The 17996-nt window shown below is 43.1% G+C and overlaps 2 protein-coding genes across 2 annotated transcripts; both read right to left on the bottom strand.

The window, feature by feature from the left end:
• Positions 1 to 454: 454 nt before the first annotated feature.
• Positions 455 to 6103, bottom strand: LOC144014491 (natterin-4-like). The gene is made up of 6 exons (XM_077514428.1): positions 5825 to 6103; positions 4032 to 4088; positions 3777 to 3944; positions 3364 to 3486; positions 3176 to 3292; positions 455 to 1728 (listed from the first exon to the last, which is right to left on the bottom strand). The coding sequence occupies exons 1-6, from the start codon at positions 5886 to 5888 to the stop codon at positions 689 to 691; spliced, it is 1569 nt and encodes a 522-aa protein (XP_077370554.1). The 5' UTR covers positions 5889 to 6103; the 3' UTR covers positions 455 to 688.
• Positions 6104 to 12938: 6835 nt separating this feature from the next.
• Positions 12939 to 13917, bottom strand: LOC144014493 (natterin-3-like). Its single transcript, XM_077514431.1, has one exon. The coding sequence runs from the start codon at positions 13892 to 13894 to the stop codon at positions 13064 to 13066; it is 831 nt and encodes a 276-aa protein (XP_077370557.1). The 5' UTR covers positions 13895 to 13917; the 3' UTR covers positions 12939 to 13063.
• Between the last annotated feature and the right edge of the window lie 4079 nt (positions 13918 to 17996).

Raw genomic sequence — 17996 nt, 5'->3', positions numbered from 1 at the left:
TATCACTAAACATTAAGAACAACCTGACAATAAGGCAAAATCTTGTCAAAATTACAACTACAAACTATGGGAAAAAAACTTTGAGGATTTTTCTGTTCACGATTTTTTGGGTATATGCCTTTAAAAAAAACAAAGAACAAAAAACCTTTTTTAATACAGCGTAGCTAATCCATGTCAGTTTTTTTTGTAGGTCAGTAAAGATGGCAGGATGCTCATGAAGCTTTTTGGCAGCTTCTCTCGCCACTGCCGACTGCTAACCTGTGTTTGCGGCAGCCCTTGCAGCAGTCAAGGCCTCCGGTGCAGACGATTCCTCGTGACCACGTTCACACCAGCACAGATGGTTAAAAAAATTTCTGATCTCTTAAAATGTGTGTGACACATCAGCATTGCATCATGTACAACATCAAAGCACACACACCAAGGCTAGAAACAGATAGAGACACAGCAATTTTTTTTTTTCATTTTTATTTTGAACATGCATAAAATACATTTTTAAAAAGTTGAACTTATCAGTTAATCTCCATTCTACGATCAATATTTCAACTACCTTTGTCAATTGATGTGTGAATGCTTGCTTGTCTCTTCATGTCCTTGTGATTGATTGTCCAGGTACGCAAGCAAGCGTAAACGGGATGGGTGGGTGGCTTTCGGGGGGGGAGTCGGGAGTCCCTGCCCATAATTGATCATCTTAACAAGGTTTAGTACCAGGCAGAGGGTCACAGCTTTGGATTTCAGCCGTCAACTCATTCATCACTTCGGAATAGAAGGTCCCGGTGACTCTGACCGACTTGGTCTGCCTGTTGCCATAAGTGCGCTTGAGACCGGCCGTGAACGGGATCTCCAAGATGGTCGGCCTGCCCAGTAGACTGACGTCGCACGACTGACGGGGGGGCACTGTGATGGGCACCGTAACGGATTGACTGGTGGTCTCGGTAATGGTCCCTTGAGACAACTTGAAGGTGTTGACGGGCTTGAAGTCAATCTCGTCTATGTTGAGGAAGGGGATTCTGGCCGTGACAGTGACGCCGACTTCCACCAAGACGCGAAAGTTGATCTCCCACTTAAGGGTCGACACGAAGGAACTAGAGACGGTGACCTTCTCCTTGAATGTCTGGCAGCTTGTGTTTGGAATTGATTCCTGTTTAACCTCTTGAGGGACCTTCTTGGAAGGGGTGACGCCAGCTGTTTCGTACCTGACGTACATCAGGTGCCACTCCTTGACGTCTTTGTTCATCACCAGGACCTCGTACTCAGGGTACGTCCAAACGCTCCCCTTCCAGGGAAGCTTGAACACCTTTTGACTCACATCCACTTCCCCCAGTCCGTAACGGTTCTTCCCAACGTAAGAGAATTTGTCAACGCAGGTCTGAATAGAATTGGGAGCTACTAAACCATGGCTGACGCTTTTCCACTCCAGAACCTCAACGTCGTCAATGTTGACCAGCAACTCAAACTTTGAGTTGGTGTACACCTTACTTCTGTAGGGGTACTTGCAAACCTCCTTGCCTGCTTTGGGGGAGTACACGCCTGCGTGGCAGTCCACTTTGCAGATGTACTCTACGCGGCTCGTATACGAGTTGTCGATGGACACGGCGTTATCTGGGAGAGAGCCGTCCCACCGCTTCCATTCCAGGTTTGCTTTGCCAAACAGCAGGTCATCTTGGGGGCTCTTCTGCTTTGGAGCACTTGGGATTGGCAGATGTTCCGGATCCAGAACGGGAGACGGCACTGTTGTGTGAAGGAAAGAAGAAAAAACAAGTCAAACGAAAATTGAAATAAAAAAAATTACATTTCCTTTAAGAAATCAAAACTGGAACTGCATCGTACGTTTATAAAACTAAAGAGTAAGCGTTTAGAGCGCCATGAAGCTGCACAGAGCAGAGAGGACGAAAACGACGTCATTCATTGATAAAGTACAAATTATTGGTGCGATATTTTTTTGAAAATATATTTTCAGAGGTTGACGTGGGCGTACAGTATGCATCTGGCACGTATAAATGCTCGTAAAATACTCCAACCCCACCTCGATTGCCGATCAGCCCAGGTTACGTCATGTGTCGTAATCCAACATCTAGAAAAATGTCCCCCGTCCCTCCCTTTCTCTCTCTCTCTCTCGCTCTCTCTCTCCTGTCTGCGTGATCAGCCTGAGGGGGATCCCAGGATCGAGGAAGCGCCAAGATTACACCAGCCTTCCATAAACGTTATTTGCGTCACTCAAACTCCGTATGGCTATTAGCGCTGGCGTTAGTAAATTAGACGCTGCATATCAATGAGTCTCATTTGCATTGGGGTGGGCATATTTTGCGTCAAATATGCAAATTACCTAGTTACATACGCGCAAATACCGCCGGCGCACCGTGATGCAATCTGTTCGGCAGAGCACTTAGTGACGGATTTCCCCATCTGCGCGTGTTTATTGAATTAGGCTCTCCCAGATTGCTGCATTTTTACAGGTTAGCGCTACGCAAAGGCAACACAAACCTTTCGTGAATCTACCCCATTTTCATTCTTGTCAGTTACAGTGTTTTATTCGGTCTTGCTGTCCATACAGAAGGAGGAAGGTCAGTCATTTTGAGAATTGTAGTTGACTTAATGACACAGCAACTCAACATCTTCTTGAAAGTGGACTTGTGTAAATATGTGTAATATGTAAATATTATTGTGTGAAGACATGAGCGCCATAGCTCGATAGATGACTCAAGATTTGTTCTGGCATTGGGAAGCGAACTGTCACAGCTGTAAGGAAAGTCAATCCAGGAGCGTGGGCGCCATCTAGTGGCTCAGTACTATACAGTGGTGATCACGTTGTCAAAGAGCATTCCATTTTTTGACCTGCCAAATAATGCAAGGTAGGCTACTGAGGTGCTATGCTTTGTTTCATTTTTCTTTTTACACAACAATTTTGAAAGATTAAAACTGTCTAGTTTGAAATTTTGAACCATGAAGATTGAGTAGGCTATGTTTTAATTTACATTTCAAATGGTATTTTCTGTATTGTGCTCACTGACTGTGAAGTACTTACCAGTAATAAATGTGGTCATGTGTGCTCATGTGAAATAAAAACATCTACTATTAACAATTAAAAAAAAAAAATGTATTCAAATGATGACAAACACGGATTAGGAGCACCAGTTCCTTTTAGCGACCGTACAATCACCTCTGATCACATCCTCACCGTTTCCTCTTTTCTTGCAGATGAAGCCTCTCTTGTTGTTGCACGCGTCGGCCCTCCAGTAGCCGCTGCTGGTGATGAAGGCAAGACAGCGTCCTGGATTGTCGTCATCGGGGTTACCTGCAAGCAGACGACATGCTCAGCGCTCCTCCGTTTCTCCGCACTGCAGCCGACAAACGTTTGACACCGACCTGCTTCCAAGTGGACGTAAGTGATGGGGGATCCGTCACACCACTCGGCGCCGTCTTTGCCGATGGGGGTGTTGGCGCCCAACCACAGAGAGGTAGCGACGATCGGCTCAACAGCGGTCAGACCTTTGGACCCGAGGAAAACATGAAAAAGAGTTGGAAATGGAAACTTACGTGCTTTGCAACTCATCACTCCGAAAAAACAATCATGGCATTGTTTGTTTGCAATTGTCATCTTTTTCTCCTGTTGTGAAATAAAGTTGTTTTACCTATCTACTTCTTGTGCAGACTTTTGTGACATAAGTCTATTTACAAATGCCGATTCATAATTCAAATAACCCATTCTTGTTTATTTACACTGAAATGGCACATTGACCCATTTCTGTTCAGATTGAAGACGGGCCAGCTGAGCCTACCAAGTACGAAGGTCTGTTCGTAGGAGTCATTGATGCTGAGAAGGTTCCCCCCAAGGAGGACACAGTGGTCTTGTGCCTCCTCCCATGTCTTGGTGGTCTCACGGTCGAGCAGGTAGCAGAAGTCGTTTGACGGGTTGTCGAGCCAAAAGCCGCATTTGTCACTTCCGCCTGCAAGCGAGATGGCGATTGAGAATGAGCAAAGTTGCGTGTGTTACGACTGGAGACAACATGAAGGTTGCAGTTTGTGACACCCACCTGGCGGATGTTGAGCAGCAGGAGGCTCCTGACTATACCACAAATACAGGACCAAAACTGCCAAAATAAAAAAAGCAAAAATACAAATAAAAAATATATGTAATTATTTTTTTAATTAGAATAAAAACAAAAACATACATAATTAAAATGTAAAAACGTAACAATTTAAAATAAAAAAACAACATAAAAAATACTAAAAATAAAAATGCTCCGCTCTCATATTTCTTTATAATAAAGACAGGTAGAACAAAAATTTACGCAAAATAAATGTCATAAATGGGTCAGTCACCATGCAGAGCCTCATTTGGAGTCAAAAGCCATCAAAATGAATGAATAATAATAATAATCCCATCCATCCAATCATCCATCCATCCTTGACCGCTTATTCCCCACAAGGGTCGCGGGGGGTGCTGGATATCTCAGCTGGCTTTGGGCAGTAGTACACCCTGAACTGGTTGCCAGCCAATCACAGGGCACACAGTGCCCGTAGAAGACCCACGCAGGCACAGGGAGAACATGCAAACTCCACCCAGGATGGCCGGAACCTGGACTCGAACCTGAGTCCTCAGAACTAGCAGGCGGACGTGCTAACCACTCATTCACCATGCCGCCCAATAATAATAATAAATAAATAAATAAATAAATAAATAAATAAATAAATAAATAAATATATAAATAATAATAATAAAATAATAATAGTAATAATAATGGTGGCCGAGCAGTTAGCACATCCGCCTCCCAGTTCTGAGGACTTCGGTTCGAGTCCAGGCTCCGGGCCTTCCTGGGTGGAGTTTGCATGTTCTCCCCGTGCCCGCGTGGGTCTTCTCCGGGTACTCCGGTCTCCTCCCACATTCCAAAGACATGCATGGCAGGTTAATTGGGTGCTCCGAATTGTCCCTAGGTGTGCTTGTCAGTGTGGATGGTTGTTCATCTCTGCGTGCCCTGCGATTGGCTGACAACCAGTTCAGGGTGTCCCCCGCCTACTGCCTAGAGCCAGCTGAGATAGGCGCCAGCACCCCCCGCGACCCTTGTGAGGAATAAGCGGTCAAGAAAATGGATGGATGGATCATTGTGGCTCCCCCAACCACAATGCATACTTTGAAAATGGCTGAAAGCCGCAAGAGGACATCCGTCTATGAAGTGAGCCAGCTGCAGTGACTGATGAAGATGATGATGAAGTTAAGCTCGCACATTCGGCCCAAAGTTGGTCAATTGACCCAAGTTAGCGGGTCGGCCAAATGTTTGACCCAGCAGTTGTAAGGGTGTACAAGGCATCTTGTTCTTTTTGGAATTACGCCTATATGGGACATCATGCACGTTATGTTCTACTGAATAGGCGTATAGGCATAAATGTTTCATAACTTTTATTCAATGCCACCCAAAACGTGCCTAATTCATATGCAAACGCAATGACAGAAGTCAAAGGAAAACTTTGAAGACTGTCACGTTGACGAGGCGTGACGTGTCGCGTTTCAATCACGAAAGACAGTGTTTTCTATTAAGTTTATTTTCCTAGTGTAGCATATAATCTTATACATTCCTATTGATCACTTCTTGGTGAAAGATTCCAAATCACTTTTATTTCGATGACGCGCTTTATTCTCGCTAATTAATTTTAATTTACCATGGAAGAAAGTATGCGAAAACTTCTACCTGATTTCAACAAACGCGATCAAAGCTTCTTAACAAGCCACAACCCGATGATACGTTTGAATGAGAAGAATTGACTTGAAGACAAACTAAATGGAGCGACAAGACATTTTTCAGGCAAATTAAGTAGGATATTTACTGACATGCCAAGGTCAAGCTCAGCCCGAAGGTGATGACGAGCGTCCACAAAGTAGGCTTCCTCATCATTGTCTTCTGGTTCTTGTTGTTGCGCAGATGCAGCAGCTCGAGGACCTCGGTGTAGTTCTGACGAGGCTGTGTGCGGGCGACAAGTGTCCAGTGACTCCAGTCCACTGTTGCGAGTGTTCAGACTGAGCTCTGCTGAGATCCTGCCCTTAGCCACGCCCAAGCGTGACTTGACATCAGACGCTTTGATTCCTTTGTTTACTTTGATGTGCAAAGTGCTGTGCGGAAGACAACAACATTGGAAACGATCCACAAAACGAGACCCGAAAACCAGGGAAGAATCTCCAGCTGAGGTATTCAAGCAAACACGGCAAACGTCTGACGTTTTGTAACTCACTCACTCATCACTCATTAAATAAGGCGTCATTTAAGTCATGGTCAATGAAGCACCTAAAGCGTTCAATTGATTTTTGAGTGTGCTATAATAACGCCACGAAGTCAATGAAGTTGATCATGCTTGGCAACGAAAAGCAGAGATTCATATCATCCTGCTTCACTCTCATGGGAAACCGTACATACTCAACACTGCAGCCATATATGAATATGTTAACGTGTTTGCATTCATCGCATAAAAATCAAGTGGTAAAATGACCCAAAAGATACAGCAGGGCTCACCAAACGTTTTGAAGCTGAGAGTAAATTCTTGGGGAGTGGTGGTGGGCGGATAGATCAAAATATCGATATTATCGACAGCAAGTCAGTATCGATATCGGATCGATACTGGCACTAAAATATCGATCCGGTAGTTTAGTTTCAGTTTGGTTCTTTTATGCACTGTTACGGTTCGGTCAAAAAGATAACAGGCATATCACAGTAGTGTTTCGATCGTGTCCATCACGCGACTTAGCGTCTCATCTTTGTAGTAGATTGCATAAACACACTGCGATTGGCTGGCGACCAGTTCAGGGTGTACCCCGCCTACTGCCTGAAGCCAGCTGGGATAGGCTCCAGCACCCCCTGCGACCCTTGTGAGGAGCAAGCGGTTCAGAAAATGGATGGATGGATGGATGCATAAACATATACCTGATTGTGTTTGAAAAATAATTCGTTTTGTATGTTATTTTAGGTTTTATATCTGTTGCTGCATGATAATCTTTAACATCTTGTTTATTTAGGTAGAAAAAAGTGATGAAGGCAGAATTTGAGTTATTGTTTTGTATTTTTAGTTTCTGAACAGTATATGATAAAGTATTTGTTTAAATTTCTTTTCCTCTGATCACTTTGTTTACGAACATTTAAATTTTTTTTGTTTTGATTAGGACTTTTCTGGGGGGGACAAAATATTTTCTATTTATCCATCCATCCGTTTTCTTGACCGCTTACTCCTCACAAGGGTCGCGGGGGGTGGTGGAGCCTATCCCAGCTGGCTTTGGGCAGTAGGCGGGGTAAACCCTGAACTGGTCGCCAGCCAATCGCAGTATTTTCTATTTATCAATAAACTTAATTTTAACCTAATTTTGTCCTTTGTTTAAAAAGGAAAAAACACAAAAACATTTAAAGGTTGAAATTCGATTGTGAATAAGCAATTCAATGATACTGCTACCTTAATTTAAAAAATAATTATATACCACAGTTAGTTAGTAAGTAGATTTAGTTTTAAATTTAGTTCATTAGTAGATAGACGTCCCAAAACCGTTTCATTGTTGTCAAAAAAAAGTCTAAAAAGTTTGTGTTACTGGAACAAACAAACATTAACGTCAGTGTAATCGCCTCAAAATAGCTGTTGGCGCATGGCGAATGATAATGGGGATTATTTACATGTCACACTGATATAACAGGTAATGACAGTAGCATAAAGAGATTTTAAAAGACTTAATGAAAGAAAACGCTCCATCAGACTAGGGATAACTTCCTTGCCATGCTGCACTGTAACAAGTTTTACCCCACTTAAACTAAAAAAAAAATGGTGTCCAGATATCACATCTAAAATATTTGACTTCATAGAAACTACATTGTGTGACTTCGTATAACCTGATTAGTTCATGTTGATGTAAACAATAATTCTCCACTTGAACCAATCTTAATTTTTTGCCTTGATCCAGCCGTGCATTGACCTAATCACTGACCTGCTTTCAATGTAACCATCCGTGGTTACATTCAAGGCTCAAGTGCGGTAAAAAAAAAAAAAAAGTGCGATTAATATGCGTTAATACATGATTAATGCGACATTTTTCTGTGATTAATTAATCTATGAACACTTTAACTTTGACAGCCCTAATATATATATATATATATATATATATATATATATATATATATATATATATATATATATATATATATATATATATATATATATATATATATGAGCACGATATTGCAAAAATATACGATATGCATTATAGTTTTTGAATATCACAATGTTGATATTATTGAAATATTCAACATGTACCTAAAGAAATAATATTTTTATTATCAAATGAAAGAATTAGATTTTTTTTTGTGTGGTAAAATAAGCAAGTTTAATGTGTTCTTTTTTTTTTTTTTAACCCTAGATTATGTTTTGGATGACGATGCACGTTTAAGTTTGTTTCTGATTGGTCAAATTCAGGGAAAAGCAAAAAATTCCATATGAAAATTATTGTATGTCTTTGCGATAGGCATTTTGCATAGGCCAATATAGCCATATCGATATTATTATTATATTTTCCATATATTGCCCAGCCCTAATATTGTATTTCCCACCTCAAAGCTTCAAAGACACTTGGCCAGCAGAGTACACTGAAACTATATTTATTAAGCTTAAAACAGGATCCATATGCAACATATGAACTAGAGAAGAGATGAGAATGGAGAGAGAAGAAGAGAAAGAAGATGATGGAGAAGGCAGAATACCCTATTTATAATATGGTCAGTCTTTCAAAAGATGTCAGACAACAACAACAACAACAACAACAAAACAGATGAGCCCCGACAAACACACTCGGTCAGGCCTACACAATCTAAAGCTGTAATTAATCAATATCATATCAAAGACTGCTTTCTGAAAGCAGTGTTGAACTTCAAACTACCAAATTCTAAACACTCACTCAAAGCCCAACAACAGCCTTTAATGGCTACAGATACAGTACAATGCCATTTGTTTTAAAAGTACTTTACTCACACATACCCTCCTGTGTGGGGAAACGAACCCACATCACCTGCGTTGGAGGTAAGCAGCAGTAACCACTCTGCCACCCAGAGCCCATTTACAACAGCACCATGGTGGCACTGATGTGCTGTCGTTTTCAATGACACAAACTAAATATATTACCCAGAGGGCTTCCATCCATCCATTTTCTGAACCGCTTGCTCCTCACAAGGGTCGCGGGGGTGCTGGAGCCTATCCCAGCTGGCTCTGGGCAGGGTACACCCTGAACTGGTTGCCAGCCAATCGCAGGGCACACAGAGACGAACAACCAGCCACACACACAAGCACACCAAGGGACAATTTGGAGCGCCCAATTAACCTGCCATGCATGTCTTTGGAATGTGGGAGGAGACCGGAGTACCCGGAGAAGACCCACGCGGGCACGGGGAGAACATGCAAACTCCACCCAGGAAGGCCGGAGCCTGGACTCGAACCCGAGTCCTCAGAACTGGGAGGCGGGCGTTCCGTCGAAATCAAAATTGATGTCTGTCAATGCAAAATATATGCTTTTCACAATAAAATCAATACCTTCATCCTGTTTTGAATGAATATTATTACTTTCAATGAAGTGCTGATTGCAACCCTTTTTTGTATTGGCTTCGTTATAGCTATGATTTCCTGCGTACCACGCAGGGTATTCCAATAGCTGAAAGAGGTGTAATGGTTGAGTGCTGTTCAATATTGTTTATGATTGAGAATTGAAAAGGTTTTATTGATCAGTTTAACTTTACAGAAGCAGTTCGACAAATGAATTGCTTTTTATATAGTGATTTATGTAACGATATGGTGCCCAAAGCGCTTTACAATTTAAGCCTCACATTCACCCGTTTACACACACACTCATACAACAGTGTTCGGCTGCTGCGATGAGCGGCGCTGCCAGGTCCACTGGAAGCAAATTGGGATTCGGTGTCTTTATTGCCCTGTAAGGGTGCTCCGCTCTTAGTTATTTGGATGCTACGGTGTAAGTCCACCCAACTCACTTCATTCATATAATCAGCTCATCAGCATGCCTGATGACAATCCTGACCTTTAGCATCAGTTGTGTTGGTAGGTGGACACTTCTAAAACCTGCAGGACTCTGGACCTCGAGGACCGGAATAGGTGAACCCTGTTGTAGTGTAAATATATTAGGATCGTATTCCGAGAAACATTTCTTGGGTGTGGTAATATGGCAGCCTCGCGGCTTCAAAAGTCTTGGTCTCCAAGTATACCCTTACATTTCTAAAATTATTCAAATGATGATTTTTGAGCATTCTAAATTCAGTTTAATAAGAAATAGAAGGCATTATTGAGCAAAGTAGTTTTGTTTTATATCTGATTTGTAAGTTGACACAATCTACGTTCATCCTATTGTTATGGACGTTCGAGCAAATCTTCTTTTTTTTTTTTTTTTTTTTTAAAGAGCTCAGAATTGTTCATTCGGTAGTCTTACCGATTCAACGTCTTGTCATCATTGCTCTTTTTTTTTTTTGTGTGTGTGTGTGTGTGTGTGTGTGTATGTGTGCGTGCGTTTGCGTGCGTGCGTTTGCGTGCGTGCGCGTGCGTGCGTGTGCGTGCGTGCAAATACGTATAAATTTATACTCATTCATTCACCTAAAACCTTATAAATATCCCATTACCCTTCGCCTTAACCAGGTACTTCAGAATCTTGCCAGAGTCGTGAGGTTTAAATGGTCAGGAGACCAGAGAAAAGGTCAGAAAAAAAAAGAAATAAAGAGAAAAGAAAGGTAAATCAAAGTGAAATCCAGCACCGACCAAACACTTCCTGCCTTCCCCATGATTACAAAATCAAAGTCTTACGCCAACCCCGGAAGCCTCTAAATTCCAGCAAATTTAGCGAGATCTCAAGAGCCCAGAGGAAAAACTAAAGAGAGGAAGGAGGGAAGGATCGATAAGGCAGAGTGAGATCCATAGAAGCCAGTACATCCAATCCATCAAGGTGAAGTCCAGCACCAACAAGACACCTCCTGCGTGGTTACAAAACCGGAGTCTTATGCCAACCCCAGAAACCTCATACTTCTAATAAATTAAGATCTCAAGTGACCAGAGGAAAAACTAAAGAGAGGAAGGAGGGAAGGATAGATAAAGCAAAGTGAGAACCACAGACACCAGCACCAACTGATTCAAGGGGCTGTGGGAGGGAGAGGCTACTTCTGTTGAGTTTCAGTAGATGCTGGTGCGACGGATCTGGCATGCATAAGGACCACCACCAAAGAAAGAAGCCGTCAACCGCGGTCCAGCAAAGCGAGCACTCCCCCCCCCCCGGAATCCCCAGGCCGCGGCAGCACCAAGGCCACCCCCAAGCCACCCGAGCGGACACCGGTCGGCGAGCCGACCCAGACACCCGGAACACCCCCGCCCCAGCCCCGGCCCACACCCCCGAGCCCAAGGCCGCAGAACGAGGCCCAGCGGGCCCCCACAGCGCCCCACCGGTCCCCAGCCCCCATCCCCCCACGACCCCCCCGCACCCCACCCAAACCCGCCATCCACCACGACCCAGGCCCCACCACCCCCGACCCCCAAACCCCCGAACACACCCCGACCCCCAGCACCCAACCCCCCACCCACCCATACCTCCACCCCCCCCCAAACAAGCCGCCCCCCCCCCCCCGACGGCCGCCACCCCCCCCCCCGCGAACCCGGCCCCCCGCGAGAACCCCCCCCGGAAACCGGCACCGGGCAGCAGCGCAGAGAGGGAAGATGTGCCCACCCCACCTCCAGCCGCGCGAGATTTGCACAGCGGCAAATCTTCTTCTTCTTCTTCTTCTTCTTCTTCTTCTTCTTCTTATTATTATTATTATTATTATTATTATTATTATTATTAGTAGTAGTAGTAGTAGTATTATTATTAGTATTAATAATTTATTTATGTATTTATTTTTAATATTTTGAAAAAATGTTCTAAACATTTTGAGTGGAACTTATTAGCTTTTATTCTACATTTTATTGTAATTGGAACTTTGTCATTAATATCCTTAAAGTTAGGCATACTTTTAATTATTATCCCCTATTCTAGGCTTTGTTGTAATTAATAGCCTATGTTGGGCTTATTGTAAACTGATGACACTGAAAATTAAAACACTTCTTCATCTTCTTCTCTTCTAGAACTGCGTGTCAAGTAGAACACGTTTAGAACTGGTGAGCGTGAGTCGTCTGACCAGAAGACTGAACTCCATTGCTTCTGATGCTGTGTCTTCGTTAGGTGAATGACTTGTCAAAATGTAAAGCAGTATGAGGGCCTCGAGGTGGAAAAGCACAATAGAACTCAATTACCAAAACAACTTACTATTTTAACCCCAATAGCCAGTTTTTCAACAATTTGTTGGCATGAAAGATGAGTCACTTTGTTTTTCCTATTCTGTTATATTACATCAAACAACTTTTCCATGAAATCAAGTCATTAGAAACAACGAATAACATCACATTTCTGTAATTTTAAGCTGTTACTATTCGTAATACGTTTACTTATATTTCTATGTAATGTAATTGTTTTAAATTGTGAAAATGTTTATAATGAAACATTCAGAACCTGAATAGAAGGTAAAATCTTGTTACAATTACAACTACAAACTTTAATTATGGGGGAAAAAAATTTGGGAAGAAATTTTCTGTTACTTCACTATTTTTTGGGGGGTATTATTATTTTTTATTTTTTTTAACTTTTTTTTTATACAGTGTAGCTAATGTATGCCCATCTCGCATATGGCTTTTTTTTTTTTTTTTTTGTAGGCCAATGAAGATGACAGGATGTTCATGAAGCATTTTGCCAAGGCCTCCGGTGCAGACGATTCCTCGTGACCACGTTCACACCAGCACAGATGGTTAAATGAAATTTTGATCTCTTAAAATGTGTCAGCATTGCATCACGTACCACATCAAAACACACCTGAAGCTAGAAACAGATGTGGAGACACAGCAGCTCACTTTCCCCCTCATTTTTATTTTGATTATGTGTCCAAATACATTTGAAAAATGTTGTACATTTGTGGAGACAAAAACTCCCCCGTAAAAGGGGGAAAAAAGTCCCTTCCCATAACAGATCATCTTAACAAGGGTTAGCACCAGGCAGAGGGCCACAGCTTTGGATTTCAGCCGTGAACTCATCAAAATTTTCGTAATGGAAGGTCCCGGTGACTCTGACCGACTTGGTCTTCCCGTTGCCATAAGTGCGCTTGAAACGGGCCGTGAACGGGATCTTCCAGATGGTCGGACTGCCCAGCAGTTTGATGTCGCACGACTGATGGGGGGGAACCGTGACAAGCACCGTAACAGGCTGATTGGTGGTATAGGTGGAGGTCCTTTGAGACAACTTGAAGGTGGAGACGGGTTTGAAGTCAATCTTGTCTTTGTTGAGGAAGGGGATTCCGGCCGTGATAGTGATGCCAACTTCCACCAAGACGCGAAAGTTGATCTCCCACTTTTGGGTTACTGTGAGGGACTCATAGAAGGTGACCTTGTCTTTGAATAGATGGCAGCTCCAGTTTGGAATTGAGTGCTGTTTAACCTCTTGAGGGATATACTTGAGAGGGGTGACGCCATCTGTTTCGTACTTGATGTCCATCAAGTGCTCCTCCTTGACGTCTTTGTTCATCACCAGGATCTCGTACTCAGGGTACGTCCAAACGCTCCCCTTCCAGGGAAGGTTGAACACCTTTTGACTCACATCCACTTCCCCCAGTCCGTAACGGTTCTTCCCAATGTAATAGTTATCAGTGTTAATGCACGTCTGAATAGAATAACGAGGTACTGAACCGTCTTTGTCGTTTACCCACTCCAGAACCTCGAAGTTGTACATGTTGACCAGCAACTCAAACTTCCTTTCAGAGTACACTGAAACTATATTTATTAAGCTTAAAACAGGATCCATATGCAACATATGAACTAGAGAAGAGATGAGAATGGAGAGAGAAGAAGAGAAAGAAGATGATGGAGAAGGCAGAATACCCTATTTATAATATGGTCAGTCTTTCAAAAGATGTCAGACAACAACAACAACAACAACAACAAAACAGATGAGCCCCGACAAACACACTCGGTCAGGCCTACACAATCTAAAGCTGTAATTAATCAATATCATATCAAAGACTGCTTTCTGAAAGCAGTGTTGAACTTCAAACTACCAAATTCTAAACACTCACTCAAAGCCCAACAACAGCCTTTAATGGCTACAGATACAGTACAATGCCATTTGTTTTAAAAGTACTTTACTCACACATACCCTCCTGTGTGGGGAAACGAACCCACATCACCTGCGTTGGAGGTAAGCAGCAGTAACCACTCTGCCACCCAGAGCCCATTTACAACAGCACCATGGTGGCACTGATGTGCTGTCGTTTTCAATGACACAAACTAAATATATTACCCAGAGGGCTTCCATCCATCCATTTTCTGAACCGCTTGCTCCTCACAAGGGTCGCGGGGGTGCTGGAGCCTATCCCAGCTGGCTCTGGGCAGGGTACACCCTGAACTGGTTGCCAGCCAATCGCAGGGCACACAGAGACGAACAACCAGCCACACACACAAGCACACCAAGGGACAATTTGGAGCGCCCAATTAACCTGCCATGCATGTCTTTGGAATGTGGGAGGAGACCGGAGTACCCGGAGAAGACCCACGCGGGCACGGGGAGAACATGCAAACTCCACCCAGGAAGGCCGGAGCCTGGACTCGAACCCGAGTCCTCAGAACTGGGAGGCGGGCGTTCCGTCGAAATCAAAATTGATGTCTGTCAATGCAAAATATATGCTTTTCACAATAAAATCAATACCTTCATCCTGTTTTGAATGAATATTATTACTTTCAATGAAGTGCTGATTGCAACCCTTTTTTGTATTGGCTTCGTTATAGCTATGATTTCCTGCGTACCACGCAGGGTATTCCAATAGCTGAAAGAGGTGTAATGGTTGAGTGCTGTTCAATATTGTTTATGATTGAGAATTGAAAAGGTTTTATTGATCAGTTTAACTTTACAGAAGCAGTTCGACAAATGAATTGCTTTTTATATAGTGATTTATGTAACGATATGGTGCCCAAAGCGCTTTACAATTTAAGCCTCACATTCACCCGTTTACACACACACTCATACAACAGTGTTCGGCTGCTGCGATGAGCGGCGCTGCCAGGTCCACTGGAAGCAAATTGGGATTCGGTGTCTTTATTGCCCTGTAAGGGTGCTCCGCTCTTAGTTATTTGGATGCTACGGTGTAAGTCCACCCAACTCACTTCATTCATATAATCAGCTCATCAGCATGCCTGATGACAATCCTGACCTTTAGCATCAGTTGTGTTGGTAGGTGGACACTTCTAAAACCTGCAGGACTCTGGACCTCGAGGACCGGAATAGGTGAACCCTGTTGTAGTGTAAATATATTAGGATCGTATTCCGAGAAACATTTCTTGGGTGTGGTAATATGGCAGCCTCGCGGCTTCAAAAGTCTTGGTCTCCAAGTATACCCTTACATTTCTAAAATTATTCAAATGATGATTTTTGAGCATTCTAAATTCAGTTTAATAAGAAATAGAAGGCATTATTGAGCAAAGTAGTTTTGTTTTATATCTGATTTGTAAGTTGACACAATCTACGTTCATCCTATTGTTATGGACGTTCGAGCAAATCTTCTTTTTTTTTTTTTTTTTTTTTAAAGAGCTCAGAATTGTTCATTCGGTAGTCTTACCGATTCAACGTCTTGTCATCATTGCTCTTTTTTTTTTTTTGTGTGTGTGTGTGTGTGTGTGTGTGTATGTGTGCGTGCGTTTGCGTGCGTGCGTTTGCGTGCGTGCGCGTGCGTGCGTGTGCGTGCGTGCAAATACGTATAAATTTATACTCATTCATTCACCTAAAACCTTATAAATATCCCATTACCCTTCGCCTTAACCAGGTACTTCAGAATCTTGCCAGAGTCGTGAGGTTTAAATGGTCAGGAGACCAGAGAAAAGGTCAGAAAAAAAAAGAAATAAAGAGAAAAGAAAGGTAAATCAAAGTGAAATCCAGCACCGACCAAACACTTCCTGCCTTCCCCATGATTACAAAATCAAAGTCTTACGCCAACCCCGGAAGCCTCTAAATTCCAGCAAATTTAGCGAGATCTCAAGAGCCCAGAGGAAAAACTAAAGAGAGGAAGGAGGGAAGGATCGATAAGGCAGAGTGAGATCCATAGAAGCCAGTACATCCAATCCATCAAGGTGAAGTCCAGCACCAACAAGACACCTCCTGCGTGGTTACAAAACCGGAGTCTTATGCCAACCCCAGAAACCTCATACTTCTAATAAATTAAGATCTCAAGTGACCAGAGGAAAAACTAAAGAGAGGAAGGAGGGAAGGATAGATAAAGCAAAGTGAGAACCACAGACACCAGCACCAACTGATTCAAGGGGCTGTGGGAGGGAGAGGCTACTTCTGTTGAGTTTCAGTAGATGCTGGTGCGACGGATCTGGCATGCATAAGGACCACCACCAAAGAAAGAAGCCGTCAACCGCGGTCCAGCAAAGCGAGCACTCCCCCCCCCCCGGAATCCCCAGGCCGCGGCAGCACCAAGGCCACCCCCAAGCCACCCGAGCGGACACCGGTCGGCGAGCCGACCCAGACACCCGGAACACCCCCGCCCCAGCCCCGGCCCACACCCCCGAGCCCAAGGCCGCAGAACGAGGCCCAGCGGGCCCCCACAGCGCCCCACCGGTCCCCAGCCCCCATCCCCCCACGACCCCCCCGCACCCCACCCAAACCCGCCATCCACCACGACCCAGGCCCCACCACCCCTGACCCCCAAACCCCCGAACACACCCCGACCCCCAGCACCCAACCCCCCACCCACCCATACCTCCACCCCCCCCCAAACAAGCCGCCCCCCCCCCCCCCCCCCGACGGCCGCCACCCCCCCCCCCCCGCGAACCCGGCCCCCCGCGAGAACCCCCCCCGGAAACCGGCACCGGGCAGCAGCGCAGAGAGGGAAGATGTGCCCACCCCACCTCCAGCCGCGCGAGATTTGCACAGCGGCAAATCTTCTTCTTCTTCTTCTTCTTCTTCTTCTTCTTATTATTATTATTATTATTATTATTATTATTATTATTATTAGTAGTAGTAGTAGTAGTAGTAGTAGTATTATTATTAGTATTAATAATTTATTTATGTATTTATTTTTAATATTTTGAAAAAATGTTCTAAACATTTTGAGTGGAACTTATTAGCTTTTATTCTACATTTTATTGTAATTGGAACTTTGTCATTAATATCCTTAAAGTTAGGCATACTTTTAATTATTATCCCCTATTCTAGGCTTTGTTGTAATTAATAGCCTATGTTGGGCTTATTGTAAACTGATGACACTGAAAATTAAAACACTTCTTCATCTTCTTCTCTTCTAGAACTGCGTGTCAAGTAGAACACGTTTAGAACTGGTGAGCGTGAGTCGTCTGACCAGAAGACTGAACTCCATTGCTTCTGATGCTGTGTCTTCGTTAGGTGAATGACTTGTCAAAATGTAAAGCAGTATGAGGGCCTCGAGGTGGAAAAGCACAATAGAACTCAATTACCAAAACAACTTACTATTTTAACCCCAATAGCCAGTTTTTCAACAATTTGTTGGCATGAAAGATGAGTCACTTTGTTTTTCCTATTCTGTTATATTACATCAAACAACTTTTCCATGAAATCAAGTCATTAGAAACAACGAATAACATCACATTTCTGTAATTTTAAGCTGTTACTATTCGTAATACGTTTACTTATATTTCTATGTAATGTAATTGTTTTAAATTGTGAAAATGTTTATAATGAAACATTCAGAACCTGAATAGAAGGTAAAATCTTGTTACAATTACAACTACAAACTTTAATTATGGGGGAAAAAAATTTGGGAAGAAATTTTCTGTTACTTCACTATTTTTTGGGGGGTATTATTATTTTTTATTTTTTTTAACTTTTTTTTTATACAGTGTAGCTAATGTATGCCCATCTCGCATATGGCTTTTTTTTTTTTTTT

Source organism: Festucalex cinctus, chromosome 2 (genome assembly GCF_051991245.1).
Source record: "Festucalex cinctus isolate MCC-2025b chromosome 2, RoL_Fcin_1.0, whole genome shotgun sequence".
Classification (NCBI taxonomy): Eukaryota; Metazoa; Chordata; class Actinopteri; order Syngnathiformes; family Syngnathidae; genus Festucalex; species Festucalex cinctus.
The sequence above is the reverse complement of the archived record's forward strand: the minus strand, read 5'-3'. Positions and strand labels throughout refer to the sequence as shown.